The sequence below is a fragment of the Coptis chinensis genome, chromosome 3, assembly GCF_015680905.1.
Source record: "Coptis chinensis isolate HL-2020 chromosome 3, ASM1568090v1, whole genome shotgun sequence".
Lineage (NCBI taxonomy): Eukaryota > Viridiplantae > Streptophyta > Magnoliopsida > Ranunculales > Ranunculaceae > Coptis > Coptis chinensis.
This window is the reverse complement of record NC_141458.1, coordinates 116,177,153-116,192,974: the sequence shown is the minus strand read 5'-3', so window position 1 is coordinate 116,192,974 and position 15,822 is coordinate 116,177,153. Positions and strand designations below refer to the sequence as shown.

Genomic DNA, 15,822 nt, shown 5'->3' with positions numbered 1-15,822 from the left:
TGTTGCGTCCAATCAAAGAAAAGTAGTACTTGGTTATTTTCAGTTAATATACAAGTTAATATATAGATTCACACATGATTCACACAGCACAGGATTCACACAACACAAGTAAATATATACATTCAAACATATCATCCAACCATTAATCATCTTAAAGTCGAAATCAAACAATTGAAATAAACAAGTTAACATCATCTTATCATCCAATCAAAATCAAACAATCGATGATAACTCACCTTGATTAGAATGAACAAAGAGACAAAAGAAAGCCAAAAATCTAGTTTCAAATACAAAATCCAAATTAACCCATTGAAATAGAAAAAAAAAATAAACTGAAAAATTGAATGGGTTGAAGTGCTCAGTTGTGGTGCTGGGGAGAGAGAGAGAGCTCACACTTGCTGCGCTTGAAAGAGAGAGGGGAAGACAAACAATTCGAAGTAGCAAAGGATTTGCCAGATTAGGGTGGAAGTGGATCGATTTTCATCTGGCAAAATATATCCACCCCCAACTTGGATATATTTTTCCCGCATCAAGTGGGAAAACTGGATCACGTGCTTCATTTTCCGGCAAATCACAAAAGAGTTTTGCCAGGTCCTAAAATGCTACCAAACAGTGGCAAATGGGTTTTTAAGTGGGAAAATATTGGTTTGCCAGCGGGAAAATGGGTTATCAAGCAGGCCCATAGACATTCGTAACTCTTACAGTGTGGAACTTATTAAACAATCTAACAAGAAAGTCATTTATTGAGTATTTTTACTCACAAAGTCACAAGATTCGGAACAATAGCTAGTACAAATCCATTCTCAAAATGTAAATCCCATAGTGTGTGCACTCACCAGATGACACAGTCAGTTCCAATTAGAACTCATATATAATTTAATAAACCCCAAAAAGAAAAATAATTTACTTTAGCAGTATAAAAGCCAAAGGACGACAAAATGACAATGAAACAAAAATGAAGAAACCCTACATAATTTACACAAACAACAATCACCTCCTTGATCGTTTGCGAGGCTGTCTTGAGGCTGCCACCTCCTTTTCAGTTGATTCTCTGGCTCTCTTAGATGTTGATGGCGGTGTGATAGGCGATGATGCATGTCGCTTTGGGGGTCGCCCCACACCTCGTTTTGCAGGAGAGCTCTGTTCTCGTGCCTGCTTTCGAGATGAGCTTTGCCTGGTTGGCTGTTCTTTCCGTGCATCACCCCTTCCACCGCTGCCCCTCTTCGGCTCTGCATTGCTTCCTTTGCCATTGCTAGAATTATTTCCAGAATTTTTCAACGACTCCAACAAGGCACCATTAGATGAAGTATTCCTTTTCATTCTATTCAAAAAGTTTGCTACACTTCGCTTCTTCGCCACACTGGTTACACCATTCTTTTTCTCTTTATCCGTTTTTGTTTCTGAATTATCGTCAACTGCCAATCCTTTGCCTGATGAACTTGGGTTTGAGCTGGGGCTTGCATTTCGATTTGAATTTACATTCGAGTTCTTGTTTGAATTAGTGTTGTTCTGATTCTTGCCGGCTGTTCTTGAGCTTCTTGTACCCGAAGCTGGCCTTTCCCTTTTACCTTTGTTTATGACAATCTGTTCTTCCACTGGATGTGCGAAAACAGGTTTCTTCTCATCTACCACCACTGCCTCTTTCTTCCTTTCACTCACCACAATTGAAGCTTTTGTGGAAACTGGTGTACGTTTTCGACAAGCAATCATGGGAATGGTTATCTTCGGTTTCACAAGCAAAGATTCTAAAGGTTCTGGATCAGGTTTTGGGAGGGCAGGTGGGGTTATGGTTGGTTCTGGTGGTTGTTGTGCCTCAGGTGATTGACTGGATTTTCGAATTCTTGTACCCATTTCCTTAGAAACTATCTGCCTGAGTTCAATAGCAGCGGTGAATTCAACAGAGTTAGGGGAAAAGAATACAATGGCATTGTTGATTAGAAGCAGCAAATCTCTGAAGAACTTGCGACTAGAACCAGAATATTTTCCTTCATTGAGCCTCTTGCTCACTGTCTCAAGATCCAAATGTTGCCTGATTAAGTTTTTGTACTTGGGGGTTTCCTGCAAAGTTCAGCAAATGACTTAGAACACAACTTAGATTACGAAAACATACAAGTACATCTTTTCAATGGAAAAGAAACTTGTAAATATACAAAAAACAATTTTGATATGGAGCTCCTTTTGATTTTCATTATGAAAAATAGAACTATGATCGCCCGAAACACATATCACATGTTTCAGCCCCACCAGTGGAGATGGAGACTGCAGATTCCAGCTGAGGCAACCAGAATTATTATACGAAACTAAGGGAAATTTTACGGTGTAATTCATTAAGGTAATTTATATTTTTTGGGGGTGATAATGACTAATCCAGTACACACTTTAACAAAGACAAAATGTGTCTAATGAAATCATCAACATTCAAATGTCAATTGCAAGCAGCAACCTTATACCAAATCAAATATTCTTTTCATCATCCCACGTAAGCCAGGAATGTTTCACTTGCCTCACCTTTAATGTTTGAACTTTGAAGCAGAAATGGTTGGAAACTAGCTGATGTGGCACGATGAGCAATTAAGACATCTATACTGTTTTCAACCTTTAAGGAACAGCTTGTAAATAATTTATTTTCCAGTAAATATGTCTTCATTAAGAGTGGCTACTGAGAGTACATGGACCATGATCCAAACAGGTCAGACTAGGGACTATGCATTTTGGGGGATGAACCATAAAGTGTTTTCAATTGTGGATATTCTATAAGTATTTTCAAAATTCTGGTGAAGCTGAAACGTCAAAAAGTGGTCTTATCCAAAAACAAACAAACCAAAAATGCAAAAAGGTTGTCAAAAGTGTCAAACAATGAAATATCTATTGTTTCTAATAGAAAATGTTAAAAATGCATTTATTTGAACACAGGCATTCTTACTTCTCAATACGAATTGATTATTGAAAAAAATAAAATAAAAAATTAACTCAATACTAATTGATTACCAGTTAGAGAGTCGGCATAAAATGATTCATGGATAAACGTTTCCATCTATGTTACATATAGTGCCACATTTGGCATGGGCATAATTTGTGCGATTTTATAATAATTGAGGCTTACGATGAATTTACCTGGCTTTCAAGCCGTCGTTCAAACACGGACCCATACTTATGTCCTTTGATAATCTCGAAGATTTTAACCAACGGCTGAGACTTAACTGATAAACGTTTCATGGCGGGAGAAATCTCCTCGCCGCCGCTGCTACTAACAGATACATCCTTTTTCCGGCGATGGGACAAACTTGCTGAACTTTGTACATCACTATTTTCTTTCATTACTACTTCTTTTGACTCGGCAAAAGATTCCCATAACTCAGTTGACTCACGAGTTTCTCTTTTTTGAATCGGTTCTAATTTTAATGCTTGACTCACGGCTGAGTTTGTGTTTTTACCTATTGTCTCAGAACTACCATTACATGAATCTTCCCCCGCCGGTTTCGATACATTTCCGACCGGTTCGACTGTTTCGGGTTTTGTATCTAGACTTATCGGTCGTTTGGGATCGGAGGAATTCGACTCATTGAACGATTGGTTTTCTCTGTCGGAATCCTCACCGGGGATGGGCTTCTCAGCCACCAGATTTTGACTCTTAGTTTCCAGATCTGGTTTCACTTCCCCGCTATCTTTTGAGCTGTGTTCTCTTTCTTCTTTCAATCTCTTCACCTTCAATTGCAAAGACCTGTAAAAACAAAACATAATAAAAATTCAAAATCTGAAAACAAATCTATAAAAAAAAATAAAATAAAATAAAATAAAAAATCAGATCTTACACTATAGAAACATCATACTGTTCAACTTCTCTTCTCAACTCAGCCACACGAATGTTTCTCAACTCTTCCAGCCAAGGAATCGTATCATCATCATCTAATGAATCGATTTTTTTTAATCTACGACGAAGGTCAAGGTATCTCGTTTCACAGTTGTTGGGTGTTAAGAGAAAGCGAGATCTAGAAAACGAAGAAGATGAAGTGATTCTATTCTGTATTTCCATAGCGACTGATTCCCAGTTTTTAGTTCCGTGTCGATTAACCGCAGATACTAGTAATAACTCTTCCCAAGTTCCCCATATTCCTTCCCCCTCCTCCTTATTACCTTCTTCTTCTGTTGTTGTTAATCTTGTTTCCTCTTCTTCAGCTTCTGCCATGATTGATTATCTACACTTTTTCTTTTTTTCTTTCGTTTTCTTCTTCGTTTTGATTTTTAAAGTTTTTTTTTTGGTTCCGCTTTTTTTTTATTTTTTCGAGTTTTAATTAATTAGAGCTTCTTCGTTTTGATTTTTAAAGTTTTTTTTTTTTATTTATATATCCCCTCTGTGGTACACATCAATTCGCCAAGTTGTAAAGAACTAAAATGAAAATTGTTAAAAACTAAAGAAAACAAAACAATTTTAAGAAAAATAAAAAATTTTATAAAATGGGGAAGATATCTATTCCTATACATAAATTTTAGCTTTTAAATTAAGAAGATTATCCTAAAATTATTGAAGAAGGAAGTGGTTCAATTTTAATAGAGATTAGGGAGCCAATTGTAATTAATAAATAGGAGAGATATAATTTAAATAAACGTAAGGAGGTGGTTCTAAAATCTTAAAATTGAGAGATTAGAAATACACTATTCGGTTGAAAAGTATGGTTCCTACAAACCCGCCTATCATATAGTGTAGAGATATATTTTTTCCGCACACAATACAGAGGGTAGAACCGGAAGAATGCCATGAACAATTTATCTGTGACCGAAAATAAAAAAAATAAGGTGATTTAATTAAGCACTCATCAAATTGGATGGGCAAACCCCCAAAAAAAAAATATAATAATAATATATATATATTACAAATTTGTCATATTACAAATTTGCCATTAAAGTTCAGGTTAAACAACTAATTCAACCGGTCTCGCCATAACGAAATTCTCGAGTCGTTTGAGTATACACTAAAACGGTCTTGTCATGTCATTTCAGTGTACACTTAAACGGTCTCACCATGTTGTTTGAGACAAAACTCTTCTTGGGTTTTTAGCTAGACGATATAGCGGAGTTGTTTGAGCAATCTCCAGGACGACATAACGAGGTCGTTTGGAGACTCTCTTGGGCAATATGGTTGGGTCGTTTGGACTTAAAAAATTCAATTTGTTTGTCACGAGTTCATTTTAAAAATTAAATTCCACTTAATCAATCCAAACTCTAACACAAACTCGAAACGACTTCATCAAGCTTGTACAAACTCGAACTCAAGTTTAATCAATTCAATCTTCCACCCAAACTCCTAAAAAACATTAAGTTTTAAGTTTTAAGTTTAATCAACCTCATCTTCTACCCAAACTCGAATTCATCAAGTTTGTATTGAGTTTGATATGAAGTCATCATGTTTGTAATATTTGGGCTGAAGTCATCCATAAAAGCACTATGTATTGAGTTTGAAATCATTAAGTTTAATCAACCCAATCTTCCACCCAAACTCGAACTCAAATTTTGTATTAAAGTAGTTAGACTTGACAGCCAAACTCGAAATTTCTTTGGATGCAAACTCAAATTTCTTGGATGCAAACTCGAAGTCGCGAGAGAGATAATACCGGTACAATCGGTTACAAAACAAAACTTCCAATATGCGTTGAGGTGGGGTGTATTGGGCTATTTTTGGTGGGGGTGTATTGGGCTATTTCTGTTGAACTTAGTTGTTGGGCTTAGGCTGAAGGCTGCCCAATGAAATCTCATGATTGCCGAGTACAAGACTCAAAAATAAATAAGGTACTCGGGCCTTTCATTTTGTGTTGGGTGGACTCCCAAAAAAAGTTTATTACAAATATTTTGTGATAGACGATTATATTTTGTATTGGACCACCCCTAAACTTTATCAAGATAAACTTTGCCCTGTTTAAGCTAATCAACAACTGAGTTCATCACCATTAAAACAGTCACAGTTTGAGTTGAACTCATAAACTCTTAGGACTAGTTGGTACGTGCTTATAAATATGAACGATACATGGTGAACTATGGCATTCTAAAACCATAAAACCATGGCAAAATTATGTTCAATAAGAAATATCTACTTCGTGTTGTTATTCTTCACTTCTTTTTTATTGTCTCCCATCTTAACAGTTTCTTATGCTACATACCCTAAATACCAACCCATCCGATTACCAGCTAGAGTTACTGGACCAGAGAGTTTTGCTTTTGATTGCAATAGAAAAGGTCCGTATGTCGGCCATCGGCGTCTCTGATGGCCGGATTTTTAAATGGCAAGGACGTGGTTGGAGCGAGTTCGCATATACAGCCCCATACAGGTACGACTACATTATCATTGATTTCCCATGCATTACTTCATATTAATCTGTGTTATTTGAACTCTCGGCCTAAGAAGAAGTCACAAAAAGCTTCTACTTCTTGTAGCCTATGACCATGCCTCAAATATCTTTATTTTCCCTCTCGTAAAATTATTAAGCTTAATGTATTCATGTTGTTTTGCAATTTCCAATACGAATTGTATTTCTACCCAAATAATTAACGTTAAATACCCGAATCTTTTATACTTTTCCAAAAATTTGATAGAATTTTCATTGCTATATGAACAGAGCACGTATTATATAAATTGTATAATACATTGTCGTATCGGGCCTTGATGAGACAATTAAGAATTTGTTGCATTTTTATGAATATCTATATATAGGTATTAATGGTGACTTGTTTTGGTTGTAATCAGGAGAAGTGTGTGATGGCTCTACTGATCCCAGTCTTGAATCCATATGTGGGAGGCCACTGGTTTTGCAATTCAACAACGCAACATACGAACTTTATATAGCAGACGCCTACTTTGGGCTTATGAGTGTTGGAAAGAATGGTGGGGCAGCGAGCCAACTTGCTTCTAGCGCTGAAGGTGTGCCATTCAAATTCACTAATAATATGGATATTCACCCAGACAGCGGCATAGTATATTTTACCGATAGCAGCACCCGATTTTCAAGAAGGGAACACTTGCGTGTAAGCTCAAGCGGCGACAGTACCGGAAGACTAATGAAATATGATCCCGAAGCAGGCAAGTGACCGTGTTGCAGAGAGGTCTAAAGTTTGCCAATGGAGTTGCATTAACCAAGAATTATACATTTCACTTCGTCGCCGAAACCGGGCTTGCCGAGTTTTAAGGTATTGGCTTGAAGGTCCAAGAGCCAATACGATTGAATTGTTTACTCAACTTCCAGGTGCACCTGATAACATTAAGAGAAATGCTAGGGGAGACTTTTGGGTAGCTCTCAATGATGGACAATCGACACCATCATATACTGATAAAACTATAGGAGTTCGAGTTGATGAGCAAGGTAGACATTTGGAGTCACTACATGGTAATGGCTACACAGAATCTGTTAGCGAAATTAACGAATACAATGGTATTTTCTCGGTAGGATCCGTGGCTATGCCCTACCTTACCATTTTCTCACGTTAGATCGATTATGTAATTAATTCCATTTGTTGGATTTTGGCGAATTTGCTGGTTACTCTTATTTACAATTTGGGAATAGTGATCAACTTTTTTGAGTACAAAAGTGTTGTTCAGATTATTCTATCTGACCCTAAAAGTAGATAGTTTTGGCATTCTGGTGTCGCGTCTGTGCAAAAAACTTGAGATAAATGGAACATGAAGCGCAGTTAAAATTTCAGAAAGAGAACCAAAAAAAAAAAAAAAAAAAAAATCAGGAAGAGGCAGTAGCAAAGATGTTTGGGTAGCTTTAACAAACCTTGCAGTCTTTTTGAAACTGGCCGGTTAAAAATAGATTTCCTCAACGCCATTTGAGAAATAGAGAGCAACAGAGAAGTAGACAACCTGGCATCTGTACAAACTATAGCCAAGAACCTGGTTCTCATATTCCCCACTTTATCTGTAACTAACTCAAGTGTACAAAGATTACGAAGAGTCTCAACGACATATCTTTTTCAATTCTATAACAAAACTCTACTGTCCTCAAAATACCGAACATTGCACCAGTCGCATAAGATTATGTATGTTTTCCACAAAACAAACACATTCAATCAAATTAAAGTCGGGACTCAAATTGGATTTAACCAAAACCAAACCCGAACATCTTGCAAAACATACCCAGCGTAGTAGAATGATCAGGACAGTAGTATCGCTGTCAGCATTACAATGACAATGATTACAAAGGATTTCTGACAATTTTTGACAGAGCATAACCTTTTCTTCTGCCCCTTCTTATGATCCTCTACAAAGGATTTTGATCAAAGTGAAGCTTGTCGAAACTTTAAACCCAAGGTCAGAAAGGCAAGGATTTAAATCAAGCTTCAGCTCGTAATCCACAATTGATGTCATGCTGGCTATATTCCTTGCCGCAGTGGCTGTATTATTCCTGAAAAAGTTAGCCGGCATCCAGAATCCAGCTACACCACAGAGTATAATAATTTTTGTCCACCACTGCGAATATCACAAGATTGCCGAGAGTTGCAAGTCAAGGCACCGTCTAGCTTACCAAGATTACCAAAACCTTTGGGTGATACCAGATCTTCCAAACCTCGAATTATATCAACCACATTACATTCGGTCCTACCAGCTAAACTCGTGAAAAAATGTGTTGTCTTTCCTAAATCACAAACAAAGCGTTGCGCAACATCAGATAAAGTTTCAAGAGGAGACTGCTTCAAACTCTGAAACCCAACAGCCTAACATATCTTGGTAATAACTCCGCCATAATCATCTTCCCCTTCTTTTGTTGCTTCACTCATATTCAAGAACCCTCCAATTTCAAGTAGAAACTGCAGAAAAGTCTAGACTAGATTATTTGCATAGCATAATAATAAATACATTTCCATTATAAACGAAAAGTTGAAATTTACTTACCAGTAGTTTGTTTTCCAATTCGCCAAATAATTGGTTCTACAATTGAATATAAATGTATTGGAGGGAAAATAATAATAAATATAAATGTTTTTGGGCTCAAGGCCCATACACCGATACGAGACAAGGTTAAATATGGATCCACTCTTAACCCAGCCCAATTTAAGGCCCAAGACCCAACTTATATTATTATTATATAAGAACGAGTGTTGAGCACAGTTAAGATTGGGGAGGAGGGAAAGAAGAAGATTCTGGAAGCGGCGGCAAACATGTGGACAGAGAAAACCCTGAATTTAAATCCGTGTTGGAATTTCATTAGTTTTCAATCTGAATCAAATAAATTGCTGCTCGAATCTTCTTCCTTTCCCCCCTCCCCTTGGACCTAATGATGACGTCTGAAGGCCAATCTGCTTTTTTAAGTATGCATCAATAATAATGTGTTATTTAGTTTACATCTCAATTTATGTTTAAATATCTCTTGATATACTCGCCATTCATATACAACTTTGTGCATTTTTCTTTTTAAAATTTAATTTACTACATCTTGTTCTGCATTGTAAAAGAGTCAGAAATTGAGTTTAATAAGATCAGTGGAGGGCATTTAGCTTAAATCTAGATTCTCATTGTTAATGGTTTCTAGCAGGATGAGTGCTCGCTTTTATGAATTGATATATTAGCATCAAATGCACCTGTGCTATTTGATGCAGTTTGTAGCCTCCGGTTAGGCTTTTGGAAGAGCTTCATTAGTGAAGTGGGTGAATTCTCTAATATATTTGGATAATGAGCACTCATCCTGCTAGAAACCAATGTGTGAGGCTCAAAGCTCACTACCTTACATGTGCTATCTTCCTGCTACATACCCAGGCTCCAACAACAGTGGTTTCTATTTCTTCAGTATAGCGTTGTTTGTAGTGCACGCACATCTGTAAGAATTAATTGGTTTTTATATGTATTCATTAGACAGAAAACGAACGATAGGGCATATAACTGATCTTCATTTGGAGTAACTATCCCTTGAATAATCATAGGGATTCACCTCATACTTTTTCTCATGGCATGTACCTTTTGATCTTTTCCAGGTTTGCATGACACCTTTAAAAAATGAACCTAATAGACGTTTTCTCATGCTGTACTCTTTTGACGGCCAGAAAATAAGCAAATGCAGTATATGAATAAGCTAATTAAAACTGCCCTACCAGGTAAATAACTCCATTCTTAATCGAACTTTTTTACTGTTAATTTTATATTCTCACCCGTTCCATCTATCTTATATCTACTCCATTTTTGTTCTTATGGGAAAACATTTTCATATTAATATATTTTGTTTTGTTTTTCAGAAAAGCAATGCTCATTAGGAGAGGCACAATAGAAACCAAGCCTCACCCAAACACCAAGTACAGATTTGATAAAGAGTAATCTACTTTCCATAAAATCTACTTACTAATATGATGAACTTTTTTGTCAACAGGTATGCGTACTCTTTGAGAGGCACAAAAGAAGCCAACCTTCACCCGAACACGAAGTAGAGATTTGATTAAACAGAGTAATCTACTTTCCGTAAAACCTGTTTAGTAAGATGATGGACGTCCTTTGTCAACAGGTATGCATACTCCTTACCAATATATGACTGCTTTCTGTTTCTCAACCAAAAAAAGTAACCTCAAAACTTGGAAAACTGATATAGACAATGGAGATAAAATTAGTCATTTAGCCCACCTAATTGGCTACTCTGAAGTAAGACCTGTTAATGTTTTCTGTTTCTGTAGATATACCGTTTTGGGAGAAATCGAACATTTATGTCTATAAGATTATCATACTTATTAATGGCTGCATGATTCTCTAAGTTCATGGATTTCTCAACCTCATCTTTCTTCCGTATTGACTGCTTCTATAGAACTAAATTTGTATAATTGTATACCTTTTGTTTAGAAAAATTTTTTTTGGCACTTTTTAGAATATAGCGCTTATGTGCCCTTATCCTCTCTCACTTTCTGAGATTTGGGTCTACTTTTCTACATTAATACAAAGAGGATAATACATGAAGAGAAGTGGTTACTCGGTGGAGTGTAGAAGATATTCTGATTAGCACCAATGGTTTTGGTGATATTCTCATTTACAGCGAAACCACAACAAGATTTTAATAACATTTGTTAATCTTGACCCAAATGAACTATGCCATATAGGCATATACCATGTGGTTCTGTTGCTCAAGTTTTAATTTGACTTTGTTGTTAAATTTTTATTTTTTGTATAGTTCAAACTTCAAACTCTAATTGGGGGGAGGAATGAAGCAAATATATTCATCTGTGTACAGGAGAGAGAGCTTGGCTAAATGATCAGCAGCTCTATTTACCTCTAAGTACACATGAGTGAATGTTATGTCAGAAAAGCTTGTGGCATATCTTTTGATGGCAGCAACAATATCTCTAATTGGTGTATTTATCTTTGTCGTATGTCGCTAATATCTGACATCTGTCTGAAAACTATGTAGTTGTTAGCCGAAAAGCACAACTCTATAGTATTGTAAAGGTGATAGAGAGCGTTAAAGTCAAAGTAACTCATGGTACAATGACTGACAGTGAGCCTTTTGTCGAAGACCAGATAATGAGAAGCAGTGATCAATGGTGGATTTTATAGTGAATATTTTGACAATGTATTCAGAACTGAGTTGGGGATGCAATTGCATTCTGCTTTGTATGTTATTGCTGCTGTAATTTAGAATTTCACATCTTATGATCGTTTTACAATACGACATGCCTTCCATTTTGGAACAGCAACTTGGATTTTTTTCACGTTTTAATAGTTAGTTAAGTTAAGATGACAAATACACTAAATGGTATATTTGTTTTTCAGCCTTGGTTTTCTGTTCACGTGTTCATTTTGTCAACCCACACAGTGATCGTATACAGGTATACGAGTCACTCGATCTGTACATGCAGGCATCTCAAAGAGTATGACGCTGATTGCTTCTGAAAATGTGTTAGGCCATATGTCACATGAAGCCTTTTTTTTTTTAGAAGGCTAATTGCAGAAGTAGTCAATAGAAGAAGAAAAAGGAAACGACTTTAAACGGAACATGGATGCCAAATTCACATAAGTTCTCTTGAACGGTAACCAACACTGAAAAACATACAATGAGAGATGGATTTATGTCATTTCAAACACTACTGGCACTCTTTATCAGCAATTCAGCATCCATATCTTCGCTTTGGCGGCTTTGGCTCTCTAAAAACTCATCTGGAACCTTCTGATGTTGGCGGTTTGATTCGTCACAAACCCAACTCATTTCCAATTCGAAAGGCCTTGTCTTTTGCCTCATCATGTACTCCATACATAATATATTAGTTTGGCAACTTCTACCACGTACTCTTCTCTTCATGTCATTTCGGAGAGCTTCAACTTTTCAATTTCCGGTTTTGCAGCCTGTCTTCCCTTACCAATCGCAGCGCCAAAGTATCGATAGGAAACACTTGAAGGTTCAACCATGTATAGTTGTGATCCATCTCTGTCATAACCTCCAAGAATTGCGCTACATCCAAAAGGTTTTAGCCACCAATAAAGTGTGCACAAATGCACATATCAGCTGCCAATCCAGCCACAGTCATGCCAGAGTGGCGATGAACGTAGGGAATTCTCCTATTAGAACCATGTAACATCATCTTGGAAGCTATCAGCTTCTCCACACCCATAACAACCCCATCTTTGCATTTGTTTCCAATAACAGTTCCACTGTTGTCCACGGCTTTGGAAGCGTATTCCATCTGAAAGACACGGCCATCAGGCGCTCCAATACATACATAACTTTCTAAACTCAAAAGTTTGATCTTCATACAATTTACTGACCTTTGGAAAAATCGGTCTTACCAATTAATAATAAAAAGCCAGTATTTCTACGAAAGACTCTTATTTCTACGTTGCTCTTGGTGCTATCCATAGCTAAAGTGTGATTCGTAGTTAATCATGCATTAGATTGCTACTTGATCAGACCAAAAAACTAAGTCTGTTTGCCTTTCCCACGCGATTGCGCGTGCCGTTTAATGTTTTGGAGTGAAAGGCCTGCAACAAGAACAATGACAAGAATCTTCTCAGCAATGACCACATGCATGATGCATAATCATATGTTTATTTAAGCAATTAACAGCATTGTTACGGCGACGATATCTAAAACTGATGTAATTCGTTAAGTGTTCACATATGTTCTTATTGGCAGTGGGTTCCACTAGATGCCTTGTTATGTCCCAAGTACAGTTATTTTTAGGAGCCAGTGTTTTGAAAGTTTGTGATATGGCTTGCTCTTCCATTTTGGTGCGTGGTGAATGGATTGTACTAAATTTTGTACATATCCATTTCCCTCCATTTTAAATATAAGGGGGACTGAGAAGGTGGTAACAGAAAATGAAATATACAACGAGTAAGAGATGACCAACATTCTTGCATTTATTGTTTTAGTGTTTCTTTCCTTTGCGTTGGCTTTTGGTTCAAGAGCAAAGCTCTTCTCAAGTGATGGTCAGTATAGGAAGTCTGCACTGCCCCAGCTGCTGATGGTGGCATTTGTGAACTGAGGGTGGCACTATATGGATACGCTTGCGAAGAGCATACCGTAATTTATAACCTTTATTTATTTCACCTTGTTCCTTAATTTTGGGGATAATATATTTTTTCGTTTGCTTGTAGGTAACGACTCGGGATGGTTACATCCTTAGTATGCAGAGGATGCCGATGGGGCGATCTGGTGAGACAGGAGGCCACAGGCCTCCAGTTTTGTTACAGCATGGACTACTTATGGTAAGTCAGACATACATATTTGGTTATGTATTCCTAGCTCGACCTTTTCTGGATATGCTGAAAGCAGATATAAAAAGTTAAGTTGATGAACAACTAATGGTCTCTGCTATCAGGATGGAATAACATGGCTGCTAAATTCCCCAGATGAGTCCTTAGCTTTCATATTGGCAGATAGTGGGTTTGATGTGTGGATAGCAAATACCCGCGGAACCAAATATAGTCAGGGACACACTTCATATAGTACAGATGATTCGGTTTTCTTCTTTCCCTACTGCCAGTTATGCTTGAGTATGTAAAACATTGTGTACTGTAGAGTAATTATTGCTTCTTACCTTTGTAGGCCTATTGGGACTGGTCATGGGATGAATTAGTGGCTTATGAGTTTCCTGCTACCGTCCAATATGTCAACGATCAGACGGGTCAGAAACTTCACTATATTGGCCATTCCCTGGTGAATAAATTGACATTACTTTTTATGACTTCATGTGTTATGTTATTTAAGTTGAATGCTGATATTGAATCATGGTATTCGTAGGGAACTTTGATTGGTTTGGTCTCCTTATCCCAAGGGATTCAGATGGATCTGTTGAGATCAGCTGCCTTACTGAGCCCAATTGCATATCTTGGTCAAGTATCATCAGCACTTGCTCGCACTGCAGCTAAAATCTTCCTTGCCGAAGTAAATATAGTTTTCAATTCTGTCTATTTCTAAGCTGAAGTTTGCATTACAATGGAACTTACTATTTCAGCCTTGTATGACAGGATATGTACTGGTTGGGCATTCATGAGTTTGATCCAAAAGGGTATAAAACCTCTGCATTCCTATTTATACAATTTAGTTACTTTGAGAGTTAAATTTTTATACAATTCAAGTCTAATATAAAACCAAAAGAAATCTGTTTTCTCGAATCTACATACGACATCCCCTTAATCAAAGTAAAAGGTAGGTTTGTGATACCTTCTTTTGTGATCAAACAGGCAACCTGTAGAAAATCTACTCAAAGTTATATGCAAGACGCCGGGTGTTGACTGCTATGACTTAATGACTTCTTTTACAGGTAGAATCTGTGAACCTTATGTTCTTGTTGATATCCTCACTTGATAAACCTGAAATAATTTTGTTTACATAATACTAACTTGTTATGTTATTTGCTATCTTAAGGTAAAAATTGTTGCCTAAACTCTTCCAGTGTTGATGTGTTCCTTGATAACGAGCCTCAGCCAACTTCAACAAAGAACTTGATCCACCTTGCTCAGAGTGAGTCTTCACAATTATTTGACCCGCCAATTTTCAGGACTACCTATTAAAATTACTTTTAAGCATGTAGTTGTGAACGTGCCATTGGTTTTTGGTTTGGTGGATTGATGCACAGTGATTAGAGGAGGTACCATAGCAATGTACGATTATGAAGACGAAGAGGACAACATTAAGCATTACGGGCAACCTACACCTCCTGTGTATAACATGACAAGCATCCCCAATGACTTTCCACTCTTCCTAAGCTATGGAGGCGCGGATGCTGTGTCTGATGCTCAGGATGTGCAGATTTTACTGGAAAACCTCAAGTCCCGTGATGGAGATAAGCTAGTTGTTCAGTATCAGGACGACTATGCTCATGCAGATTTTGTAATGGCGGTGAATGCGAACCAAGTCGTTTATGATCCACTCATGGCCTTCTTTAAACTTCAATAACAAATTCATGAAGACGGTGGTTTCTCCTATCTTCTTTTGTAACTAAATTCAAAAATTGACTTAATCATCTGTAGTATGTGATTTTTCATATTTTATTTCTTACGATGGTCAGCAATACAATGTATTTAATTTGCTAATTTAAAACCTTTTCCATAACATAATTATTTACAAGAACTTCATCAGAGGTAGTATCATTACAACATTTTGAATACAAATCTTACAGGAAGAAGTTAAGTCCTTGTTAGGTACGTTGGTCATAATTTTTTCTAGTGAAACCATCTTTAGATTCCATATACCAAAAAACCAGAACAGCTGGTCGAGCCTACATTGGGGTTGCAAATGATCATCATTCATCATTAATTTATACAAGTTAAGCAATAATGTATTCTTGGTCTAAGCATGCATATTACAAAATAAAAGTATGACCCAAAGGAGGAAAATGGACCTTGACACTGTTGTCCAAAAC

The 15,822-nt window shown here is 36.9% G+C and overlaps 2 protein-coding genes, 1 long non-coding RNA gene and 2 pseudogenes across 5 annotated transcripts; 3 read left to right on the top strand and 2 right to left on the bottom strand.

Moving 5' to 3' along the window:
• Positions 1 to 852: 852 nt before the first annotated feature.
• LOC147513367 (uncharacterized) lies at positions 853 to 4,469 on the bottom strand. Its single transcript, XM_086596404.1, has 3 exons — positions 3,813 to 4,469; positions 3,115 to 3,721; positions 853 to 2,058 (listed from the first exon to the last, which is right to left on the bottom strand). The coding sequence occupies exons 1-3, from the start codon at positions 4,184 to 4,186 to the stop codon at positions 991 to 993; spliced, it is 2,049 nt and encodes a 682-aa protein (XP_086452530.1). The 5' UTR covers positions 4,187 to 4,469; the 3' UTR covers positions 853 to 990.
• Positions 4,470 to 6,256: 1,787 nt separating this feature from the next.
• Positions 6,257 to 7,574, top strand: LOC147513366 (protein STRICTOSIDINE SYNTHASE-LIKE 10 pseudogene; annotated as a pseudogene).
• A 1,468-nt stretch (positions 7,575 to 9,042) lies between these two features.
• Positions 9,043 to 11,670, top strand: LOC147513365 (uncharacterized). Of its 3 annotated transcripts, none has more exons than XR_015215419.1 (5): positions 9,043 to 9,297; positions 9,958 to 10,077; positions 10,216 to 10,272; positions 10,347 to 10,478; positions 11,370 to 11,670. It is a non-coding gene; the product is annotated as an uncharacterized LOC147513365 (long non-coding RNA). The 3 variants fall into 3 exon arrangements; XR_015215420.1 differs by having other exon boundaries at positions 9,104 to 9,297; positions 11,193 to 11,670; XR_015215418.1 differs by having other exon boundaries at positions 9,104 to 9,297; positions 11,133 to 11,670.
• A 365-nt stretch (positions 11,671 to 12,035) lies between these two features.
• Positions 12,036 to 12,842, bottom strand: LOC147513364 (proteasome subunit alpha type-3 pseudogene; annotated as a pseudogene).
• A 423-nt stretch (positions 12,843 to 13,265) lies between these two features.
• LOC147513363 (triacylglycerol lipase 2-like) lies at positions 13,266 to 15,535 on the top strand. Its single transcript, XM_086596402.1, has 9 exons — positions 13,266 to 13,478; positions 13,553 to 13,663; positions 13,777 to 13,917; positions 14,004 to 14,114; positions 14,199 to 14,342; positions 14,426 to 14,466; positions 14,642 to 14,721; positions 14,826 to 14,921; positions 15,037 to 15,535. The coding sequence occupies exons 2-9, from the start codon at positions 13,583 to 13,585 to the stop codon at positions 15,354 to 15,356; spliced, it is 1,014 nt and encodes a 337-aa protein (XP_086452528.1). The 5' UTR covers positions 13,266 to 13,478; positions 13,553 to 13,582; the 3' UTR covers positions 15,357 to 15,535.
• Positions 15,536 to 15,822: the final 287 nt, after the last annotated feature.

Coding starts and splice junctions, on each gene's coding strand:
- LOC147513367 (XM_086596404.1), bottom strand. CDS start 4,186: ATGGCAGAAGCTGAAGAAGAGGAAACAAGATTAACAACAACAGAAGAA. Junction 3,722..3,812: donor CAGTATGATGTTTCTATAGT/GTAAGATCTGAT, acceptor TTGTTTTTACAG/GTCTTTGCAATTGAAGGTGA. Junction 2,059..3,114: donor AACGACGGCTTGAAAGCCAG/GTAAATTCATCG, acceptor TGAACTTTGCAG/GAAACCCCCAAGTACAAAAA.
- LOC147513363 (XM_086596402.1), top strand. CDS start 13,583: ATGCAGAGGATGCCGATGGGGCGATCTGGTGAGACAGGAGGCCACAGG. Junction 14,467..14,641: donor CATGAGTTTGATCCAAAAGG/GTATAAAACCTC, acceptor GTGATCAAACAG/GCAACCTGTAGAAAATCTAC. Junction 14,922..15,036: donor CTTGATCCACCTTGCTCAGA/GTGAGTCTTCAC, acceptor ATTGATGCACAG/TGATTAGAGGAGGTACCATA.